Raw genomic sequence first — 25877 nt, 5'->3', positions numbered from 1 at the left:
GCGGAGTGCTGTCAGTTTCAATGTGCGGTGTTGTGAAAATCGTATAAATTTAAAATAATATGAAATTTATCAAAGTATGAATCAAAATAACAATATTAATAAAATTTATAGATCGCAAAAGAAAAAATAATAGCTATTTTTTTTAATTTTTTATTTCTTATTACTTAAATTGTGGTAAAATGTACTTTATATAGTCCTCCTACCACGATATAAGATTTGGCTACGGCACGTCATGTCACGTCAAACGATTCTATTTTATCCTAGAAGGACATGCTAATCAGTCACTGATGAACTTTTCTCGATGTGCAATTGTTTTACCAAAAAAAAATTGAATAAAATCATCCGACGTGACGTGACGTGACGCAACGAAAATTCATCTCGTGGTCGGAGGACTATACCTTGCTTTATACTAGTAATTTTTAATTTAGACTAACATAGCAACTGTTAGTCTAAAGCTAGAAATAGATTTTCTGCATAATAGAACTCTCTATTGCACATTAATTTTACATAGACATCTAATTTAATTTTAGTATTTTTATTCTTCATCAGTAGTTCATGATGCAACTACAAAGTAACCTCGAACACTTTTGACTTGGTGGAGGGGCCCTGGGCAGGGAAAAGTAAACAGAAGACCTCAACTTGGGAAAGAATGTTCAATTTTTTTCAAAAAAAATATTTTGTTTAAATTTCAAGCCCTAAATTAGTAGAGCCCATGCTTTCTATGATTATTTATCATCTGTGCCCGCGTTGTACTTTGACTTTAACCTGATTAATTTGATTTTTCGATTTACATAATTTTTTTTTGCCTTGCACTATATGTAATCTTTGACGTATCAATAAATTTTAGTTTTGCCGGAGATGCCCTGGTTCCCCCGTGGGGGGAGGGGGGGGAGAGCCAAAGTGCTTACGTTGCTACATGCGACAGAGCCTGGGTGTCTCACGGTTTCTCCAGTAGATCTCATGTAGGAATGAGATCTAGCTCGAACAGTCTCTAACGTTGCAAAAACCTTAGTCTGCAAATGAACTTCCCCAGCGTAACTTTCGTTACTTAAACTGTTCCGTTTGGGCATATAGGATTTTATGGTGACTTTTAAGCATATGGCAATGCTGTTAACAGGCTCTTTTTTTAATGGGAGCCATAAAAATAGTTTTTTCCTCTTTCTCAAACTTTTTCATAGTGACGACTTAATTGAAATTAGCGACGAGTAAACGAGGGTTTAATAACATTGTTGTCTATGAGAGCTGGAAGTGCCTGAAGAAAAATGATGACTTAACCGGAGTGACGACTTAACAAGGTTGTGCTGTATAATTGTGCTTGCGTTGGCCCAAATTAATATTTCTCATGTGGCTGATGGTTGCACACCACTGATTCAGATCATAGACACATGGATGGGTTAAAGTTACAGTGATTTAAATCACATTTTCAAAATTTTTAAGTCCAGAAAGGCAATCTAGACCTGCTGAAATTTTTAAAAGAAAAAATGAACTAAGCCACAGCTTCAATAGTTTGCCTCTATATTGTGAAATCCCAAAATTTTTAACATGCGAACCTATAACAATAATTTTAGTAAAACCTTATTCTCAGAATGAGGATTATTGACTTACACCACTGTAACTTTAACCCGTCCACATGTTAACATGGCTTCAGTTATTTTCAAGGTTCAGAAAATGAGTTAAACATTAAACTATTTGGAATTTTTCATTTTACATGAAAGTCATATTCATGGAAACAATTATCTTACATATTTTAATGCATGAAGACTGCTTCGCACTTTAAAACGCATGCCTGCAGTCAAATTATCTTAAGCAAATTGCTGTTGCTAGTTCTTCATTACTGCTGAAGATCGTATCTTTCAGCTAGCTTCATGCTCTTGCAAGCTTATTCTGCACTTGACACACACACATGCTTATTATGCTTCAATGAAGCTTCATTAGTTATATTTTGAAGCTACAACCTTTTTTGAGAAAAGATTCAATGTGTAGGGAAAAAATATTGAATCTCTTGCTGATGTAGCAAGTATTTGTTTTAAAAGCAATATGTGATTTAGGTGAAGCCTGGAACATGTAGGCAACTTTTTTTTTCCCTTTTAAATCTTATGCTCGATATGCTAGTAATGTGTATCTTGTTTTAAGTTCAAGTATTTTCTTTCGGAAGCAAGAAGCTGGCATCTATTCAATGTGATGTATAAAGCACTATCATCTGGTGTTTGAACACTGCATGGTTAAATGCGCCATTTGTGTTGTGTACTTAAGTGTTCCTTCACACCATTTGTATAGTGCATGATTGTTGTTGATTAACTAGAGAGTATGTATCTTAAGTGATGCGTATAGTTAATTTTGCTTCAATAAAACATTGATTTTTAAAGTATCTATTGATAGATTCTGAACCTAAGTTTAATGATGAAAATTAGTTGTCCAAGTAACATATATGATGTCTTTTTCAGTTGAAATTTGATTGAGCATATTCTGGGTTCAAAATAAGTCATTTCATCAACTCTTTAAACGGTTTTTAAAATTTTCTTGATTCGTATTAAAACTGCCACATCTGAAATAAAAGTGTGTTAAGAACCCTAAATATTTTGGGGTGACCGAAATAAAGCAGATCATAAGTTTGAGATATCTCTGGATTACTGCTGTAAGGGTTAATTTGCATATAATGCCGCATTACAGATTGATTACTCTTGCACTGGTTTTCAATAAGGGTAACAGTGTGTAGAAAAAACTTTCTATTTATTCTCTAGAAAAGGTATTTTCTATAGAACTATTTAGTTGGTCATGTATTTTCTCCAGAATTATTTAGTAACATGAATTTAAATTTTGTAGAACCGTTTAAGTAAACCAAAAAAGTGGTGGTGTTTTTTTTTTACAGCAGCCTTATTGATGCAATGTATAGGAGTGTTGGGTATCTATGAAAACAGTATTTTTTGTATGTTCGGAATGAAAATATTGTAACGTCTAAGCAGAAAATGGGGGATTCAAAAGCATAATTCCAAGTTTTTTTTAAATTCACAACAACACTCTTGGCAATGATATTAGCATTTTAAATACACATTGTGCTCCCATCTTAGAGAACTTTGGTCACCTATTCAAATGTTGTGAAATATTGGTTGATAGTCATGTGTTGAAAAGTCATCATTAAAAGGGCCATTTTTGACCAATTTCTCAGCACTTTGAAATGCTAGGCCACTGTGTTTAGAAATCAATCTTTCAGAGAACGCGAAGTCTTTTGAATTTAAATTAACATATATGAAATATTTTCCTGTAAAATTATATTTTTTATTTTAATGGCATTGCTCAGTTTTTCAGAGTTGTGCTTATCAAGGGAAATAAATTTTCTTGTGACACATTTTACACATAGATGAAATTTCAGATGCTTAGATATGCGAGAACATTAATAAATCTCGCTATCATACATCATTTGGGTTTTTACAATATAATGCATGTTTATATTTTACAAAAGTTTTTATATAAAGAGTTGTGTCTTTGCAATAACGAGTTTGCCTTATGTAAGCTATTGTAGTTCTTAATATTGTTGAAGATTTCTTTTTTTCGTATTTCATATTTTTTTCCTTTGTGGAAGCAGTTTTGATTGGTATATTCCAAGCACATTTTTCTCTTCCAATTATTTTTCTACTTGAATATTATTCAGATAGGGAGAAGATACTCATCAAAAGTTTTATATTACATTGGAAGGTGGTGAAAAAATAATCATTGTGACCATACTCTGAAACAATTAAGATAATTCTGTCATGATAGGCATGTGTGTGTGGATTGTGGATGCAGATATTGGAAAAATGAAATCAATTGCATATGCAATTTTTGGTGTCAAGCTTGAGTTTAGCGAGGATGAACATCTTAATTCCTCGGAGGAATCAAACGATACATTGTAAAGTGCTCAGCCACCTTTTGATGAAATTATGGGAATATTCATAAATCCTAAATCTATTTTGTTGATTCAGCTAATCAGACTGCAGTGACGAATGGGCCTGGCAACAGTTCGACTACAAGTGGCGGAGCTAGCTCGGCTGCTGCAACATTCAAGAGGCAGAACACTCTAGATACGAGTGCCGTGAGGGAGGCTCCAGCTCCTGTTACTTCATCGTCATTAGGATCACCTACACTATCAACAGGGTCTAGGATCAGTACTAAGAATAACCAATTGTCACAAGAAAATACAAGTAGTTCAAATTGTTTCTTGTTTGAGAATTTTTTTTTCTCCCCAAGTATCATTTATTATTGTGTGCATGATGTGAAATGCCAAAATATATTTTAAGAAGATGGGTCACACACGCAGTACAGTGGTATCTTGACCCGTGAATGTCACCTCTTGTGGGTGATCTGTTATAAGAAAAAAAATATGTTCACTGAAAACGTGTGTGTAAAAATTCAAGTGCTTGAAACCTACATTATTTTTTGACTATCGTATCACTTTGCTGGTAAAAATACTTCTATTTTGCATAAAATACCCTATACTGGATGTACAAATTGAACTAAATTCCACTGGGTGATTAAAAAAGACAAGTCAAACTTCAAGAAACGAAACTAGACATTTATTGTCATAATTTACCAAGTCAAAAAGGGGAGGGGGTTAATGATGAAATTGAGGTATTGAGGTGAGTTGAAAAAAGAATGACTTAAGACTTTTCTGCATTCACATGCTTTCAGTTGTCCTTGAGTAGTTTGCTGAAATTTCTCATCAATGTGTACAGACATCATGAAATATTTCATTGTGACTCCAAGCAACACTCACTAGACGAGTGTCTAACTTTGATGGATAAAATCATGAGTCGGTGTATCAGATTTTACACCTGCCTGTAACAATTGGTATAGTGGAACTCTGATATGGTGCTGTGATCACAAATGGTTTGTGCAAGGGCAGAAAACGAAGGGAAGAAAAGCAAAACAAACCCAGCATATTTATTATCCCATGTCCAAAGAAAGTGAGCATATATGTGCCTACTTTTATAAGTTGAGAAAAATGACATTCAATAAATAATGCAGTAGACTTGTCAATCTGGCACATATCAGACCAGGGATACGCCAGATTACTGAAATCGCAGGTCGGGATGGGGAGAGAATACAAACTGTATCATGATAAGGTGGGACACTAAGGGTTGATATTCTGAGGAGCGTGAAACAAATTAACAGGATCTGATTTTATATGGGGATAAGGTTTGGCTCTGGATACAAGACTTTTCCATTATATGAGTAACTTTCAAGAACAAATTAATCTTGCAGGTCAAAATATCACTGTATTTAAAAGAAAAATTTATTTAAAAAAATATTCTCTTGCTATGAGGATTGTTTGGTTTAAACCTTGGTTTTAACCAAGTGGTTTTTTTTAAAAATCACATGGCCTAAATATAATTTTTTTCCCTTGAAAACATCATATTGGTTCATTATCAGCCAAACTTTTTATTCTTACTATATTTTCTATTCTTGGGGTGCATTCTGATGGTGTGCCTTCAAATGGTACAAAATATAAGTGTTTTGGGTTTGTTTGTTTTTTTTTTTTTTTTTGAAAAAATTACATAAAAATGACCTGAATATATATTTTTCATATAAAGTATCTTAGTTACTTAAAGTTTTATATATAGTAGCCAAAATTTCTCATTCTTACCATATACCTCTAGTTGCATTCTGATGCTTTATCTTTAGGGAAATTAACACATGGATGAGAATTGCATCACACATTTTATATGTTGTGATTTATTATCTCCCATATTTTTTTCTCTCAAAGAAGCAACAACAGTTACTTTGTCATCACCACCTGCTAATGGGCAGGTGGTCTTGTAATCTAATAAAGGCACCAGCTGCTCCTGAATTAAAAAGACCCCAGTGTGGTTTATTGTCTTAGATATTTTTCTTCCCATAAAAAGCAGTGCATCTCATACTTTATATCACCACCATCCTTAATATTCAATAGTTCTTTTTTATACTTCCCCCATTTTCCCCAGTTAATCAATTTTCTACTGTACTGTAGTAAGTGTTTATGAAAAATAATCAACTATATACTGGGCGATTTGTAATTAAAGTTCCAATTTCAAAATGATGTAAATTAAGAACCACTGGTCATAATGATGTGCAAATTCACATGAATACTGAAGCAAAATGGAATTTTGTTTGGCGAAGGAAAAACGTTTAAAAAAATGTACCAAAAAGTTATACTATTCTGTCAGCAGTGAAAGCTTTTTTGTTCAAACGCATAATTTCAGCACTTCAATAGCATCATTGTTTTGCACAGCACAACTTTTATCAAGATGCGCATTGCAATTCCAGCAAAGCAGCTGCTAAAGAATAATTTTGGGAATAACACGATGACACAACACCTCGCCATCATGTTCACCTAACCTTAACCCTTGGAACTTTTGGCTTTGAGGGATACAAGTATTTTCCCCTCCCCCTTTACCATAAAAAATTCCATTGCTTTAGGAATATTCATGTCATTTTGACTAGTGGTTCTTATTTTGCAGTGTTTTAAAAACGGAACTTTAGTTATAATCACCCTTTGTATCATAAATCATTACTAATTAATCTGCATTAATTATGCTTCATTCAACACATCGTATTTATCTACTTTTTATCAGTGTTTGCAAAATAGCTTCCTAACTTGGTGTTTTCCCCAATTACTTTCAATATGCTATTATAAGTGCAGTAGAATCATCAAACAAAATAATTTCTTAAATTAAGCTGTAAAATAATTAAGTGACAGAAGTTGGTTTTTTTATTGAAATAAAAATATTTATATGCATTAATTAATATGGGAATAGTGCTGATTACATTAATAAACATTTGTTTTAATTATTAGAAGTTTGAATGATTTTTCAGAAATATAATTGTTTCTAATGTAAATGTTATTTAAACAAAAAAAACCAGAGGTTTAAACCAAAAAAACCTGGTTTGTTCTTTGGTCACGATTTAACAAGTGTCAATTGTACCATAGTGAGACCAGTGAACAATGTGTTAAAAAATTGTAAGCAGCAAAATTTGATTGTATTAAAATGGTAGTCGAAAGTCTGACCAAGTGATTTTTTATGTAAAGTATATAAAATTGTGTGGTATTTTTAATGAAATGTTTTCATTTGCTCCAAATGGCTTTTTTTGTTTAAACCATAGTCATAGATGTCCCTTGAAATCATTACATATGTATGGTGATGCCTGTGCAGTCAGCAATTCTTGGAATTAAAATCATTGCCTGAATGATTGTGGTAGAATAGCGTAGTTGCATGTCTCTTTCTGTGTGAATGTGAGAGAGTACTTACGTTGATTTTTTTTTTTTTTTTTTCCTAGTGTGAAGTGTGAATTTTTTAAGTGTTGGATGCATGTTCCAGGCTCCGATTGTATTTGAAATGTTTTGCACATCTTTCTGGCTGTCTTTTTAGATTAGGCAAAAACTTTTTTTGCATTTCGGCTTAAATTTCGCATGTTTTAATCATGCTCCAATGAGCTTAACTGCACTGAGACTTGACCCCTTGCTGTGAATATTTTTACATTTTCACTTATGAACGCCTGATAGCATTGGAATATGAAAGAACCACAAGAAATACTTTCTCTACAAAAATGCACTTGTCGTTTGTTCTAGTATATCGTGAGGGACACCTCATTTTTTGAATTTTTTTAGTTTCAGCAATGTTTCAATGTTTAATTTGAATCGTGTGAAATATGTCTGAATGATGAGGAAATGCAGTTGCTGAGAGAGAGAGAAAATGTTTCCATACTCAAGGGGTTAGCATATTATCATTCAAGTCAGTAGTTTTCAACCAGGACCCCCAAGGGGCCCTTGGAGAGGTTTCCATGAAGTCTGTTAGCTATGATGAGAAAATAATAAATTTATTGTTTTTACATTATTATTTAGAATAATATTCTGTGGCTTTCATCTTATTTGCACAAAGGGTTTGGGGAGCATGAAAGGGCAAGAACCCCCATTCCAAGCGAATGTCGTGAAAGAAAAGTCATCCAGAATCTGCTATAAATTGTAAGATCCTTCCAATCAACCGTAATAAATAACTTCTGTGAAACAAAAAGGATCATTGTCTGGAAAAGCATGCAAATGTTACAAATAGATGCATGACAATTTAGTGTATTATGAATGAATGAACATAATATTGCAATCAATTTTTTTTTGTATTTAACTAATAGAGTAGTATAAAACTTAGTCAAGTAGAGTATATTGCGGTATGTGGGGTTTTATCATCCCCAGTCCTGAATGAAACTAAATTTCACATGTTTTATATTCATTTTAAACTGTGAAACTGCCTTGAGTTAGTTTCTACCCACAGATAAGCATGAATAATTTGTTACCAAATTTTGACAACCTCTAGAATTGATTTTGGGGTTTCCATGAACATTTCATTTAGCTAGGTAGAATTTTTTTTAATGCTGTCTAGTGTCTCTTACAGGCAACGCCAGGACTGGGGAGGTTATGTTCGACCTTTGTTACGAAGCAATGAAGCTCGTGCATTTTACGATGCTGTGGATGAACCTTAACATGTAATTTGTCGAGCAATTGCTAATTCATTATTTCTTGCAGCTGGCGGCACGACAACAGACAGCAGCCCATCAAAATCTGCTTCATCAACAGCCACAGTTCGTAAACCTCATGCTCCATCTGCCGGGGGGAAATCTTCAAATTATAGTGGAATTCCAAGGAGAAATACATATAACTATTCAGAAAATAAGCATTTGTCAGCGTCTGAAAAATCTGGAAGTCAGGAAACATCAAATAGGTATTTTATTAATTTTACTTTCGTTTGAAATAATTTATTTGAAATTGAGGTGAATTTTCGCTCAGCTTTTCAAAAGTAGAACAAATTGTAAATTCAATATATGCTGTGCCAAAATATTAACCTTGTAACATATCAAGCTTCATAATTCTTTCAGTTATCGAACAGTTGTAGTAAAATTTTTAATTTTTTGTGCATTTAGTGAGCCATACAGGATTTGCATCATTCATACATACATATATATTTGGATTTCGTTAACTTTTGTTTTGTATCGCCATTCAGATATCATTTGTATGGCTTTATTCATTGACATCTAGTCATCTTATTGTTCTTGGCATGTTTTTTGGCTTTTAAACTAACCTTAAAATAAACATTTCGATTGAATGCTTTGTTTGTGTGTGGGGGAGTTTTTTTTCCAGCCCCCAAATGCATCAAGGAAATAGAACTTTTTTGGATACTATGCTGAGGTGAACTTGAAAAGGTAATCTAGTCTTTGCCATGAATCAAGCTCAGGTCATCTTTCAAACTGGGCCAGTGCACTACCATGCACACCACTGGAGACACTACTCTGCCTTCCTTATTTCATGTACTGTAACAAGGCACTGAAGTAGAGGCATTAGTAGCCTCCCTTAATTTCAGCAAATAGCCTAGGCAGGGTGATAGAGAGTAAGACACACAGCATTTTCTTCAGCCCAATGCATTGAGGAAATAGGAAATTTCTGGATATTATGCTAAGGTGAACTTGGAAAGAAGAGCCCTTTGCTGAAGTTGAGGGAGGCTACTAATGCCTCTACTTTCGTCACTGATGCTACAGTGCATGAAATATGGGAGGCAGAGCTGTGTCTCCAGTGATGTATGTATATAGTAAGTTACTTGCCCAGTATGCAAGAGGACCTAGGTTTATTTCCTGGCGAAGACCAAATGACTTTTCAGAGTTCACCTCGACATAGAATCCAGAAAAGGTCCTTGGGAGTGCAATGTCATGTAAAACTTTTTGAATGTTGCTTGAATGCTTGCAGATGAAATAATGAGCATAATGTTCGCATATCAATGACCTAAGGTGAAAACCTTTTGTCTCAATTTTTCCAAGGATAAGTCATTATATATACAGAAAGCAGACTATCTACCAGACAAAGCACATCATCACTAATAAACATAGTGCCGTATATCTCTAAAATTGATAACCTTGTTTTTCATCCCAACAGTTGCAGTAGTGTGCATGTTTTTTGCTTCTCCTGGAAAAATTGAAGGAAACTAACTTACGAGGTTTTCACACTAAGCCATTGATAAATGGCTATCGAAAATCTTTCATTCAAAATTTTTTTGACCATTTTTATCACTTTTCTTTGCAAGGCTCATGAAACAACCCTGCTGGCTTGGTTGCTACTGCAGCATAAAACATATGTAAATTTTGCACATATTTTTTGAAGTCCCCTAAATTAATAATTTTATTAACTTATATATTTTTATCCCGCCTTATTCTTGAAAATTTTAGTCTTCTGTGTCTCAGAACAGGAAGTTTGTAGCCCATATCAACCAAACTACACATTTTGGAGATAATGAATTCTTTGCCGACTAATATTTTCAACAGAAGAAATAAGCATGGAGATTAATCCATTGTGGTTGCTACCTCATCTTTAACTGCAGTGTTTGTTAAACTGCAATGCATGCTTCTTTATGTGATGATGGTGAAGTTGAGTGAAAAAAATTACTAATTATGTTCCTTGCAGATGAACTGGTTAGGTACTTTCTCCACGTACAGCCATGATTCATGCTTTTCGGCAACTTTATATATAAAGCTAATTTTCCATACTATTCTAATGTTAGTGTTCTAGTACAGTGTTTCTTAACCCTTGTCACCCCCATCCTCCCTCCCTTTGAACCATATTTTTATCTGCTGGCCCACTTGACTTATCCAGGGACCCCCTCAGCAAGGAGTGAGATCTTCCCGCATATTGAATTTTTGTGAGTAAATTTATGGGGAACAAAATTATGTAAATAAGATCAATCTCCAGATCTTAGTGTCAGTGAGGGTTCTTGGGTGGGGGGGGGGGGTCTATGCTGATTATATACCATGGACCTTCTGGCGAAATGATGTTCTGCTCCCCTCCCCATACATAGTTAAAAGTAACTACTGAGATATTTAATCACTCTCAAATAGTAGACCTTAGGATCTCATCTTGAAGATCCCCTATTCACATCAGTGTTTTGATGCATGCATGCATGCATGCATGGCTATGCTAAGATTAAAATGTCCCTGGTTTTATGCAGGGTCATCTTAATAGCATCAGGCCCCTCCCCCTTACCTGGCTGTAGGACCAGACATAACCTGGGCTCTGTTCCATACATATTACATAGAGAATGTACGATCTTCACCCTTTAGGGTTAGGCAACGCTAGAAAAATTATTTATACCTAGTGGGAAACACCTTACCTGGCTGGAAGTACCTGCTTACCAATATGCATACTCATTCTTGAAAAACAGAGTATCAGATCTCATTTATCATGAGGACTGCCCCTCCCCCATGCACTCAAGGCACCTGGGCGGTGTCCAGTGCACCATGGTTCTATAGACAGCTCTGTTGGATTATCAAGGTAGTCACACTTTCTCCAATCTGAACTTTTTTCTCAGCTCTTTGTGGTCCCGTTCAACTTGATTCTTAACTGTGGGCATTCTTAGGGTGCCCCAAGATCCCATGTTGAAAAACCACTGCTCTAGTATGCCAGAGTGTAGCAGTTAAAAAAGTGAATATCTTATGTGTTTGCAAAATATAGGGGGATGACAACAATGCCACAGAGAGCTGTGAAATATTATAGCTTTCGGGTGAAATATGGTGGAGGGAATGTTACTAATTTCTGAATCCATCAGAGCTGTTCATAGAACTATGGCCATGTTAGCCCATGTGGGCATGACTAGGGACCTCGTATCCATAGGAGGCCTACACGATCGAATCTGGTATTATAATTTTCAAATGTAAGTATGTAAACTGTTACTTCAGCTAAGTATGGTCCCCCAGAACATCACTTTTTTCAGAGGATCCATGATGTTGAGAAGGTCATGCATAAATATCCCACAACATATTTTATCTAGTTGTATATATAGTTTTTATAAATGCAATTTTTAATTGGGTTGCTGTATTTGTATAAGAAAACTTGTTGAAGTCTTGCTCAGAATCGGCATGGATGCAGGGGGATGTGCCTGGAGCTTATTGTGTAGATTTGTTGGATCATTCCTTTCTGTGGCATAGACCTTATTTGCCCCCATATAATTTGACTTTTGGGAGGGATAATCACCTACCTTCTGGATCCTTGCCTTGTCTAGGGTGCTGGAGTTTGCTCTTATTGTGAAGTTTTTCTTCGATTATATAAATTTGTTACATAAATTTGGTTTTTATTAAATTCAATTTGATAAGTAGGAAGGGTGGAATTCTTGAATAAAGATGGGGAGGAGGTCCCGCGGATCAAACGGAGCCACAAGAAGGAACACAGTCCAAAGGGGGCTGTGGGCTGAAAAAGTTGAGAAGCACTTGTCTAGACTATCTGAGCAACCCTAGTCCTTTGACCAATCACAAACTTAAGAGGAAAAAAGATTTTTATTGATTTTTTAATATTTTCATGTCTGTATACTTGATTTATAAAAATTTACTTGGAAAAGTAAATTTCTTGATGTGCGGAAATCTGTTTTCCCTAATTCTATTTTTGTTTTCTTCAAATGACTTTTTCCTGCTTAAATATTTAACTAGCCATTTTTTTTAATCTGCTCCGCATTTTTTAATTCAATAATAAAAAAGTCTAATGCTTCTGCATGTTGTGTGAGTGTGAAATGCTAACCCTTTGAACTCTTACCTGCAGTAACATCCCTTTGCTCGGTGATAGAACACCTGTCCCTAGACCAAAAGGACACACTAAGTCGGCTTCCGTTTCTTGCACGGGCCGCTCAGAGCTGTCCACGTTCGATTCGTCTGATCCATTACGACCCAGGTATTTTGCTAATTACCATTCCATATTGCTTATTACTGCATGTGTCTTAATTGTCTTTTCTTGCTGTATGTGTGTTCCGTTATTTAATCATTTTAATGTTCTCTTCACTAATAATAAATTTTCTAACTACTTGAAAAGCGCAGCTGTTTAACCCTTTAACTGCTTCCATCTGCAATTAGCAATCCGAGTAGTGGACTATTCATATCTCCTATAAGCGATTTATGTAGCGGACCATTCCAATTATCTATTGATCATGACACTCTTTGCAAAGGTAGACACGACAGGAATTAGTGACAATTTGGTATCAGGAGTATGTATTGTAGGAAAAACCAATGTAATGAAACAAAATGGAAAGCTAACATTTTGGCTGATTGTTCAGTTAAAGGGTTAACAGATTTTTTTTATGCTATTTAATTAATTTTTTTTTGAAAATTTTTTTATAATTTAACGTTTAGGAAAATTTTTTTGTTGAAATAGATGGGAAATCTGGCCTGAGACTTTTCGGTCGTAGGTCAGATATGCAGTATTTCTGCCACTCAACTGGCAGTTTTATATGAAGAATAACCATATACACAACTCGTATTGTATGTGATATTCCTATAATTTTTAGGGATGAGATGAATAGTGACTTGGCCGAATATCAATTTTAAAATTCATCAGTTATGAATAAAATTGGTGATTTTATTGTTAATTTTAAATTACATTGAATTTTAATTGTTATTTGTTATTTAAATAGTAAAAAAATAGTAATTGAAAATTTGCATTGATATGATACTGACAATTAAATTTAACACTGATGTATTTTAATATTATTTATGGAACCAATTTTTTTGTAATACTTGTTACAATTTTAAATCTAATAAAAAAAAATGTCTCTACCATTATTTACTCCCAATTAGTTTCAACAAAAGGGCTGAATACTGAATTAGCTGAATATTCGTTCCATTTCTGATAATTTTGTGGCCATCTCAACTTTTATAAAATACCCCATTTTTTCCCTATTTTCAACAAGGCCGAGTTGGATTTTTGAAATCAAGAATTAACATTTATCTCCATTACTTACAAATTGTACTATGATAATTAATCACTCAAATTATCATAATTATAGTCATATAAACGTATTCATTTTACATATTTGTCAAACTAAATTTTTTTTTGGTTAATTACATTTGGACCTGCAGTACCCATCAGTTTCAGCGATAGTTCTCTTTGGCTGTAATTGGCAACTTTTCATGCCTTTGATAATTTTTTCTGCTGTACAAGGTTTGCTAAAAATTATCAGATCATAATTTTTCGTGCCTTAACCAATGAAGCTAAGGAGGCGTAGTTTGGTGCACCTGTGTAGGCAATCCTAATATGCATGCATGAATTTTTTTTCTTGCTGGCAGACCACCAATGAGTGAGTAAGTGTGTGTTGCGTCACATTTTCAGTTTTTGATAAAATTGCAGAATAACTTGAAAAATGCTACTGCATTAAATTTTGTGTGGATGTTGGTGGCCTAATACCCAAGCAGAAACAATCCAAAAGATTCAACAAACCATCAGAGATTTAAAAAATGGGCACCACGCCAGTAAAGAAGTAACTGCTTCAAAGATGGCCACACATCATTGCAGAATGAAGCATGTTCTAGTAGGCCTTCAACATCCAGAAAGGAGATCATCATTGACCAACTGAGGACTCTGTTGATACAGGATTGCAGAATCAAGATCAGAGTACTTGCAGACAAGGTTAGCATCAGCATTGGATCTATTCATTCTATTCTGACTGATGATTTCGGCTTCAGGAGAATATCGTTGAAGTTTTTGCCAAGGCTGCTAACGATGGGACATAAGCAACTCCATTTGAAGATCACACCGGACATGCTGAAGTATTCACCACTCGGCACAGCCATCACCAAGGAGTACTATTTACACGTTCTGCTTCACAATTGGCAGCTCCATCATGATTAATGCAGTAGAGTTCAAGTTTTAATATCATTTTGTCGTAAGCCTGAAATGCGACAGTGAAAAGTGACACTTACTTATCAAGGGTCTGGCCGTCACTGGCATCTTCTGCAGCCAGGAAAAAATTCAAGCATGAGAACTAAGATAGCCTGCATAAGTGTATCAAACCATGCATCCTTAGCTTATTGGTTTATGCACGTAAAATTGTGCTTGGGTACTTTTTTGAACATACCTTGAAAAAATAGCAACTTTACTTGCCTTTGCAAAATTTTTTGGCAATATCCCATATTTTTATGAGGGAAATATGATTAGCTTAGGTATCTATTCTGGTGTGTATATAGATACTTTTCTACTGAAACAACTTTTACATGCTGGATAGAACCCTCTTGGCTGGTTGCATCTGCTTCCCAGGTCAGAGGTTGTGCACCCCTGATATAGACAATTTTGTCTGAATAATTGATTGGTGCTTCATTTGCCGGTGTGTCTATACCAGGATGTAAAGTTATATCCTTATACACCCTTTATCTTTTGAACCATTCGCTATAGAAATATATGAGGGTCATTTGGAAAATAATACCCATTTTCAAATAAAATGCCGGCTAGTTATTTTTCACAAAACTTTGTTTTACATTGTCATACTTTATGCATCTTTTTTACATAGTTAAAAAGCAGTTTATTTAAATTTAAACATTTGTCATACCTTGTAACAAGTTTTTGAATACCAGCATCAGTCCATTCCATGAAGAAAATCAGTGACCTCTTCTTTGAGCTCTTTATCATTTTGAAAACGTTTTCCTCCCAGAAACTCTAAAGTTTAGTGAAGAAATGAAATTCACTAGGAGCTAAGTCAGGTCTGTATGGGGAATGATCAATAGTATCCCAATGAAACGTTTTAACAATTTGTTTTGTTATCTTTGCAACGTTAGGCCATGCATTGTCATGCAAAAGCAAGATTCCTCTGGACAGCATTCTGTGCCTTCGATTCGGAATTAACCGCCTCAGTGTGTTGCAGTATGCATCTGCATTTATCCTGGCGCTTCATGGCTCAAACTCAATGAGCGAAATTTCTTGCTGGTCATAACACACTGTTGCTATGAGTTTTTGAATCGAGATAGTTCGCTTGAATTTTTGGGTGCAGTTGGTGATCAAGCATGATGTCACCACACAGATTGATGCTTAGTATCGGGTGTAGCATAAGAAAAATTAGATCTCACTAATTTCATCCAAAGTCACAGTGATCTTGCTTTATCAGTTTGTCGACAGACTAACAAATCATTCTTAATGACAGGCGGGCAGCCACTTCTCATTGTCATGGACATCTCCCTTCCAGCATCAAAACTTTGACACCAACGCACAGATGCCTCATCCACCAAATCATCATATTTGTCTTTGATTTCACTTCACTTGGCCGCACATTTTTAGCATTAATTACAGACCTTGCTTCACAAATGGCAACACGCTGAATTTTTATTGCTGACAACAATATCAAAATATGATGCAAACTTGCAGACATTTAGCAGACAACTGATTGAAACTGGTTGAACTTGTCAGACACCTGCTGCAGCAAAAATGACATACATGCTCAAATGGGTATTACTTTCCGAACGACCCTTGTAATTCTATTTGCAAAACGTATCTAAAAAATATGCCCATTTTAGATGTGTCATTTTATCGAGTTACAAAATTTACTCTATATACTGGCGCCAGGGTTGTTTGGTTTAAACCTTGGTTTTTTTCAAAAAGTCTCATATAAGTGACCAGAATATTTAATCATTTAATTTAATATAATAATTTAATATTTAAATCAGAACCTTAGTTATAATCATCCTGTATATCGTAAATCATTGCTAATTAATCTGCATTATTTATGCTTCATTAAATACATTATATTCACCTAATTTTTATTACTTTTTGCAAAATAGCTTCCTAATTAAGTATACTGAAAGTAACTAGAGAAAAACCTTTATATACTATATGATTAATAATAACATTGAAAGAATTTTCAAAAACACAGTAATCCATTGAGTTAAGCAAAAATAATTAAATTGCAAAAGTTGGTTTTTGTTAAAATGTAAGAAATATTTATTGATTAATTAATATGGGAATAGTGTTAATTGCATTAATAACCATTTTATTTTAGTTAATTATTAGAAGTTTGAATGATTTTTCAGAAATTTCATTGTTTTTAATGTTAATACTATTTAAAACAAAAAAAACGGTTTTAACCGAAAAAACCTGGTTTTTTGGTTTTTTTACCAACCCTGACTGGCGCCCTTTCCTGATTAAAAAGTTGTTACTCCATCTGTCTAGCAACATTTACAGTCGAGCCTGCTTATAAGAAAACCTGATACTACAAAGTAGCAGCTGTAATATAATTTGTTTTTTTCTGTCCCTGTGAATCTGCAATACTTAAATGTTGTTGGAAAAATAGCTTATAATGAATTGTCATAATTGTTGAATGAATATTGAATGTAACTTCTTTTTTGGCAAGAATCTAATTTCTTACATAGGATTAAGTTGCGCAAGATCACATATCAAAGTTCTCTTTTAAAAAACATTGTCCACATGTGAAGTACTGTACTATTCCATGACACATCATAGGTGTGGTCTGTTGGCATCATCTCAGTAGTTTATCAGACATGCACTTTTGAATCTTGAAATCAATCTGGGTTTTGTTGCTGACATTAAAAATTGCTTGTGAATTTTTATACATTGCTTGTCATTCCATCCAGCCGAGAAATATCCATTTTTTTTAAAATTTCCAAATGTTTTTTAAAATCTCACTTGCTCCTCATTTTTGGTTATTTGCATCATTAGATTGATCAGGATTCTCTGAAAAATTGATGTATAGAATTTATCATGTTCTTTGCTTTTTGTTTTTCGCATTACACCGAAAGTTATATGAACTTTGTTTTTAAATTTCTAAACATATTTGTTAACTTTTATTTTTAATACTTGCAGCACCGCTGCTATTGCAAAGCAACCGGCAGCCTTATCTCCACTGCCAGCTGTTAGCAGGGCTTTTCCAAGAGGAACAGCGAACAGGAGCACTTTCCACAGCGGCCAGACCCGTGAGAGGAGACATATCGCTGCATGCAATGGTCCCCAGGGTATGGCACCTCTCAACTCTCAGGACATGGCTTCCATGAATCATGCTGGCCGTCAGTCTTTCTTTAGCAAGCTCTCTTTCAAATTTAGCAAAAGGTAGACAATACACATTTCTTTTATTCCATTGGATCCAGCATTACTTTGCGAACTTTTTTTTTTTTGTTAACATGAGCACAGTAGACTCTAGCACAAATCTCTAGCTCAAAAAAAGTTCTGGTAAGGGGGAAAAATGAAACAAAATTCACAAATAAACAACAAATTTGAAATTTGGAAGGCTGATTTTAAATTATATTTACCGTATATACTCATGTATAAGCCGACCCCCCATTTCTCAGGACCACAAAAACTGCAATAAATTGAAAACCTGTGTATAAGCTGACCCCAAAAAATCTGTGCAGTTTAGAGAAAAAAATTCTTATATTTTCATGCAAAATGAATAGTTTGCGGAAACTTACAATAGAAAATGATTCAAACTTTTTAATCTATTTCTTCTGTGTCTCCAAGCTCATCGTAATCCATCAGATCATCATAGGGGTGCGACATCTTCGTTTTTATCCTGATCTGGGCTGTCATCTTCACTTTCAAAGAGGATATCATCTTCAGTTTCGTCCATCACATTGCTGATGCAACACTTTTTGAAGAATTGGATAATAATTTCGGCGGAAACAGAATTCCATGCCTCATGTATCCGTTGGCACACTAAACCAATGTCAGGTTTCTTCAAGGCACCACTTTTTGTAGTTTCTTTATCATCGGAACTCATCCATTTGATCCACAAATTCCTCAAATAGTCTTTGAATGACTTGTTAATGCTCACATCTAAAGGCTGTACAAACGACGTTAGCCTACCTAGTATCAAAACCAATGATGTTTTTGATTTCTTTGCCTCGGCTTTGAAATTATCGATTCTGTGAGGTTTGAACATATCCCATACCAATAGTCGCTGTTACAAAAATGACTACTGATTGCGGGGGTAGATATTTTCTCATCGAAAAGCTGAATAAGCCGACCCCCCTCCCACACACTTGAAAAATTTTTCCACCAAAAAAACTTGACTTAGACACAAGTTGGACACAGTTTCCCTCAGAGTTTTGTACTGGGAAAATCTGAAAAAATTTTGAATTCTGGTTAAGAAAATGATTAAGCAGATGTTGCTGGGAACTCTGTGTATGAAAAAAACAGCCATTATGTTTTGTGTGATTTTATTGTTTTTCATAATATTGACTTTAACTTTTTACAATTTTTCAGCCGAACAATAAATGATGATCAGGTGAAGCCGAGGTCACTGAGGTTCACCTGGAGTATGAAGACCACTTCATCTAGAGATCCGAACGAGATAATGCAGGAAATAAGGAAAGTATTAGATAAAAACCACTGTGATTATGAACAACGCGAGAAATTTCTTCTGCTTTGTGTCTACGGCGACCCGAACACAGACTCTTTAGTTCAATGGGAGATAGAAGTATGCAAACTTCCTCGCCTATCACTTAATGGAGTTCGGTTCAAGAGGATCTCTGGTACATCCATCGGTTTCAAGAACGTAGCATCAAAAATAGCTAACGACTTAAAGCTGTAAACTTTTTACCTCAGTTTAAGATAAGAAGCAAAGGAAAAAAACACTCTAAAGAATTATATATAAATACATCTGCAATACCCATGCATTTGGAAGTATATATGAACCATGTCCCCTCCCCTCCCTGAAACATGCTCGGCTCGTCGAGTGTGGGGAGAACACACGGTGGCGTAAAGGCCACTAATGCAACAAAAAAAAATCTTGCGAATTGCCAAGTTGTTTTTTGCAATTGTTCTGGTAGAAGAGTATGTTGAGTTTATGAAATGCCGTTATCAATATTGACTTCCAGCCTGCGATGAAAAGTGTACAGTTTTTTTTTTCCTCCCCTATACAAACGACCAGTGGTAAGTGTATTCGTGGCAGCAGTGGCATCAAAGGAAAAAAAAAATTTTTTTTTCTTTTTATAGTTCGAGATCTGTTGTCTCGTGCTGAAGCATTTGCTCTGCACTGTACATAGATTAGCTTGGTATGTAGAGTTCTCGTAAAATTTTATTTCGTTCCCCCTTTCCCCTTCTTTGTCAAGCGTCCCTTTTCCCGTTTTTTTTTTCAAGTGTTGAGGTTATCTATTGTTGGCTTGGAAAAATGTAAAAATTGTACATTTTTGGAAACGATTTAAAAATAGATATACAATTATATAAATATATATAATATACATATATATATATTTAAAAGAAAAAAAAGAGTGCTGCGGTTCAAGTATTCATCCCTTGATTTAGGACAAATAATTCAAAATATATATTTGAGCAGCAGTTTTAGAGGACTTACATTGTTATATGTGACTTTTTTTTTTGTCGATGTGTGTGCTCGGTTTTTATCAATCTAAAGTAATCATTGTACTATGAATAACTAGCGGTGCTGGACAAGCTTTTTATTTTTTAATATTGTTTGGGGTTTTAAACAAAAAATTATCGAATCTGTTCTATGAAACGTGACAACAATTTCTTTTTGGCCGTTTTTTCCTCTGGATTTTTTTTAAAAATTGCATTAGAGAAATATCTCCCACTTTATTACTATTTTTCAGAGTTATTTCAATTGACTAAACCAGAGATTCTTAACTTTTTGTGTTCCACGGACCCCCTGTGTGGCCAGGAAAATAAAGGCCATGAACCCCTTTACAGAATAATATTCAGTTATAACAATCAAAAGCAAGGAGTTTTCTCATGCAAGCTTACTGATTCCACGAATCCCCCCCCCCCTCCCATGAAAAAATTTTCCAAGGGGTCCGTGGACCCCTGGTTAAGAATTGTAGGCTGAACTACTTGCCTTTTGCTATGGTTTAGTTGAGAATTTGTTGATAATTGCAAAGCCAAATTATAGACTGTTCCTACCAGCGATTATTATTTTTTTCTTTTTGTCCTCCTCGCCTGTGTAATTGGATTATGGAAGTTATTTATGATGATGTTTATTGTGTTACGAGTAGAATGCCAAGAGTAACTTTGTGCAGTTAATATGAGTATCGAACATAGTTTCCACTATTAGTGTCGGCTTCTTTTGATGCATTAATTCTTTGCATTTCGGTGTATTTTGAGATTATCAAAGTAGCTATTAATTAGACCAGGTTCTCAATGTTTTATGTTTCACTGACCTTTTATGTCAATGAACTACAGGCCAGGGACCTCCCTTTGCCGATGAAAGCCATGGACTATTATTTAGATCTGGTTCTCAATCTTTCATGTACCATAGACCTTTCATGCCAATGAGATGTCAGCAGGGATCTGCCTTTGCCGATAAGATGAAAGCCATGAACCTCCTTTACAGAATAATATTCAGCACTTTATGTTCAACAAGAAGCCCAACTCACAAACCCCCCCCCCCCCCCCCCCGAAACTTCTGCAAGGATCCCCTGTTAAGTACCACTAATTTAAATTATTGCGATTTGTTGTATGTAGTTGAAATAAAATGTGCCAGTGCTCCATAAAAAGGTTGGTGTTTTTCTAGGAGTTAAAACTCTGACAATGTGACATCTTATAAATGTTCATAGCAATTTGTTTTCTCGAGTATTTAATGAAACATGTTGAAAAAACATATATGAGGTATATTGACATGAAATGGTGTTGAAGGATCTGCTTTACTCTCTCTACTGATAGCTTTGATATACTTTTCAGCTTCTGTGAGATTTTGGTTATAAATGACTAACCTTTAAACTTCGGGAATGGTATGAAGTATGTTTATGTCCAAAAGAAAATTTTGCCTTTTTTTTTTTCCTCGCCCATTAGAAACCTAAAATTCAGAAACTTGCCAGGCTCATTGCTGATAAGTGATGTAAACAGTTTAAGGGTTGAAACAGGAGTCAATTACCTAGTGGTTCTTGGCCGCAATGTAAAACTATTTTATGAAACGTTGCATTTATCAATATTTATAAATATTTAATGTATTAATGAAAAAAAAGTTATCATTTCTTAACGTTTAATATTTTTGTTTTTAATAACTTAAATTCTATTGTCTTGTAAGAAGTTAAAAACTTTTTAAACCTACGGCTTTTACATGTGCCAGAGGTTCTTAATCTTTTGTGTTCCATGGACCTTTTTTTGCCAACATGATTAATTCCGCAGACCAGTTTACAGACTAATATCAGCATGTAATTTAGAAAAAAAAAGTTGATAGTTCTCTCAATCAGCTCACAAACCCCCTGAAAACTCCTCAAGGTGGTCTGTGGACCTTACATATGAAAGGGGTTCTTAACTTTCAGTGTTCCATGGACCCTTTGTGGAAATATAATTAAGGCCAGATATACTTTTTGCCAATGAGATAATATTCTGTATTATATATATACAATAGTAGATTGTTCTCTCTTAAGAACCTGTTGAAATCTCCCCACTGTACATATGGCAAGTATTCTTAACCCTTTTGTGTTCCATGGACCCTTTGTGTGAATAAAACTAAGGGCATAGACCCTTTTACAGAATATCGGTATATAATGCAAAAAGTCAGTTATCTCATCCAAGCTTACAACCTCTCTGAAACCTCAATAGATCTGTGGGCCTTACATATGGTAATCTTTGGTGCTCCATGGACCCTTTGTGCGAATAAAACTAAGGCTGGGGGGGGGGGGATGAGCATTTTGCAAATAAGATGGAGGTCATAGATGAGTTTACAGAATAATATTTCTACATATAATCTAAAAACTAAAGTCTGTTGTTTTTCACCTGAGCTTAAGAACCTCCTGAAATCTCCCCAAGAAGTCTGTAGGCCTTACATATGGCAAGTGTTCTTAACCTTTTATGTTCCATGGACCATTTGTGTAAATAAAACTGAAGCCAGGGACCCCTTTTTCCAATAAGATGAAAACCACAGAATATTCTGTATATAATACTGTAAAAACAAGAGTCCTCATCCAAGCTTATGAATCCCCCTGTAACCTCCCCCAATGGGTCTGTGAACCTTGCATATTGCAAGGGTTCTTGAGCCTTTTGTGTTCCACAGAGCCTTTGTATGAATAAAAACATGGAAACACCCTTTTACAGAACAATTAATATAATGTAGAAATAATTGTTTTCTCATCCTGGTTTACAAACCCTTTGAAATCTCCCCAAGGGGTCTATGAACCTTGCATATAGCAAGGGGTTCTTGACCTTTTATGTTCCATTGACCCGTTGTGCAAATAAAACAAAGGTAATGTTTTTTTTTGCAAATAAGATGGTTACAGACCATTTCGTAGAATAATATTGAGCATCTAACAATGTAAAAACGAGGGAAGACTTTATTTTTCTGGATATTATGCTGAAGTGTGATGTCGAAAAGAAGTCTACTGGTCTCCTGTAGGAACTATTCTTGTCTAAATATATAATTATAACTGTGTAGACTATTCTTTTCAAGATCACACCTCAGCATAATATCCAGAAAAAAATCTTTCCTTCATAAATTGGACTGAGAAAAGAAAAATCATCTCGCCATCGCTAATGTAAATAGTTAACGTCTCTCAGACTCCTTGAGGGGGGTTATCCATGGACCCTGGGTTAAGAACCACTGACATATATGGAGCTCATCCATCTCACACCAATATGCGTAGAATTATTGCATCGCCAGTGAAAAGCATGCTTCTCTTCCGAAGCCCTGAAAACTTTAATCGTTGAAAATGGACTTTGTATGTATTTTGAAAACTCTTTTATTGATTATGGTATGAATTGCCAGAAAAGATTGCACGTGATGAATTAAAGAGAAAAAAAAAGCAAAAGGTAAAAATTATTGTTTGTTTCGTAAATATATAATTTTGTAGATTTTTTTTTTCAGTCTGATGGTTATATTATTACGTCGGAGCATCAGCACCCACAGCAGTGTGAAAATATTCTTTATTTATATTAACATTAGAGTCTTAATTTTTTTTTTTTTGTATTGATTGTATATAATATATATATATGATGTACTTCTCCATGTTTAACTTGTACGATACAAAAGAAATATAATTATTTATCCTCTTTCCCGTTTTTTTTTTTCATCCATCCATCTGGTAGGAATGAACTACACTATTTTTTTCCCCCTTGAGTGTGGTTTCGGTGAAGAACAGAAAAAAAAATTATATATTAAAAGACGGCGAGAAAAAAAATAATTATGCATTGAATTTTTTTTTCAGTTTTTGCAGATATGATTTACCGTTTAAGTAAACTTTGTAAATATTTATAGATGACGTTAGTTCTCACTTTGCTATTTAGCACAAAAAAAGAAGAAAAAATGGCAGCATATGTTGAAATAAAAACCTAATGACGTTCTCTTTTAATTGTGTGTGTGCGTGTTTTTTTTCTTTTTTGTTTGATTAATGGTGGAAATAGCTTTAATGAACGGTTGAAAAAGATTTTCACGGGTACCCTGGAGGATTACAGTATGGTAGCCATGGTTCAATTTTCATTCAGATTCTCATAGGTAGCGAGAAAATTATCAGCTTTTGTTGTTGTTTAGGGGACCATTCAAATATTACATAGGAAGATTTTGTTGTTTTTTATTCCCCTTCCCCATGAGAGAGGAGGGGTAATTAATGGAGTGGGAATAGAGAGACTGCCGTTGCCAGTTGGTGCAAGCATTCTTCATTGTTTCCTTAAATTCCACAGTCATGATTGCTTGAAAGCAAACATTTCAGTGATTAGGGGCGATTCCTTTAGTATATTTAGCTATCAATGTAATTTTATGGGATCATTGCAGATGTGTCTGGTCTTGATTATAGATCAAGGGGGGATGGCAAATAAATACACATAAATTGAAGATGTGATTAAGAATATTTCATGTTTTCATAAAGGTTCATTGGTTGACGTAACTAATATCTCCCGTCATCAAAAAAGTCGGCAAATCCAAAAAGATAATACTTGAGTAGTCCCTTATTCATATTAATGGAAACGATGCAACGCCATAAGTCTTTTCACACCTAACAATCATGGTCGTCTTATCTGTAAAGCCCTGGATTTCGATCTGCACCTTGTTTTTCTTTAATTGGTGCAAGACAACTTTTGACATGGAAATGAACCGTGATTGATGTGTGTGTGAATAGCCCTTTACTCAAGTGAACTTGGTTCTACATGTGTGATTTGGAACATTGCCTCCTTGAGACAAATTTCTAAAATCTGGAACACTGTCCTGTTGATTCGAAAAATTTCAGAAATTTGCAACATTGGTTGTACAGGGTGCATGAGTAATGGCGTATGGTATTTTACTGACAAACTTGAGTCTAGAGGCATACTTCCAGTTAGAAAAAACTTCTGAATAACGTGTAGTACTCAAATATGTAATTTATGTTTCAAGGGGTTGTATAGTTATTAAAATTACTTTTTAACCCTGTACTTATAACTTTGTGTTCTTGAACGGAATTACAGTGTCTTCTTAAATGTGGGTAAAACTGTTTCAGTATTTAATGTTTTTTTCCCCAACTTTTCTGTTTTAAGAATTTGAATATCTCAGCGAATATGCACTTAGAAACACAATTTTTTTTTTATGGCATCTGGAGACACCGCAACATTTTTATAATTGGGTTTTGGGCCACACAGGGATGGTATGAAAAGTTAATTTTATTTTAATAACTATACAACCCCTTGGGACACGAATACTACATTTTATTTGGATATTTTTTCTCTAATTGGAAGTATGACTAGGATCAACGGTTCACGAGTTAGAATGTCATGCACCTTGTTTAACCTCTTCGCATACAAGCTGCTGGCAATAAGTTTGAATAATCTATATTAGACGTATAGGCGATAAATGTGGAAGCATGGTTAAAAAAAGGAAGAAAGGTAAAGCAAGAAGAAAACAAAGGTGGGGAGGAACACAAGTATATAGAGATATATGGATAAGAGAGAATTAGCACAGTACCTTGCTTTTGTGCCCTCGCCTACAAACTTGTTTTGTAGCTTTTTTTCCCCGTTCTCTTCCTCCTACTATGTACAGTATATAATAGAATTAGCTCTGAGAAAGATGCATTATATGTGTGGGGACGGGGAAAAAGGTGAGGCGAACCGCCACATTTCAGTTGATCATCTCGTTGAGATATCGTGATGGTTGGAGAACAGGGGGCGGGACCACACAACTTTGTTTCGTAAGGTTGTAATAAGTTTCGCGTTGAGGAAAAAA

General features: G+C 34.7%; 1 protein-coding gene across 9 annotated transcripts in view; it reads left to right on the top strand.

The window, feature by feature from the left end:
• LOC149081195 (MAP/microtubule affinity-regulating kinase 3) overlaps positions 1-19759 on the top strand; it is a 59499-nt gene extending 39740 nt beyond the window's left edge. For 2 of the 9 annotated variants that reach the window (XM_089238000.1, XM_089238001.1), the window contains exons 17-21: positions 3960-4178; positions 8531-8726; positions 12575-12703; positions 17609-17851; positions 19004-19515. In XM_089238000.1, coding sequence (XP_089094126.1) covers positions 3960-4178; positions 8531-8726; positions 12575-12703; positions 17609-17851; positions 19004-19331 — 1115 coding nt within the window. In that variant the 3' untranslated portion in view covers positions 19332-19515. Of the gene's footprint in view, positions 1-3959; positions 4179-8530; positions 8727-12574; positions 12704-17608; positions 17852-19003 lie in introns of all 9 variants that reach the window. The other 7 variants (XM_089238005.1, XM_089238004.1, XM_089238002.1 and 4 more) reach the window with 6 other exon arrangements.
• The last annotated feature ends 6118 nt before the right edge of the window (positions 19760-25877 follow it).

This window comes from Pholcus phalangioides, unplaced genomic scaffold (assembly GCF_987345545.1).
Source record: "Pholcus phalangioides strain wild (caught in Gottingen) unplaced genomic scaffold, Ppha-v1.0 ptg000010l_1, whole genome shotgun sequence".
Classification (NCBI taxonomy): domain Eukaryota; kingdom Metazoa; phylum Arthropoda; class Arachnida; order Araneae; family Pholcidae; genus Pholcus; species Pholcus phalangioides.
The sequence above is the reverse complement of the archived record's forward strand: the minus strand, read 5'-3'. Positions and strand labels throughout refer to the sequence as shown.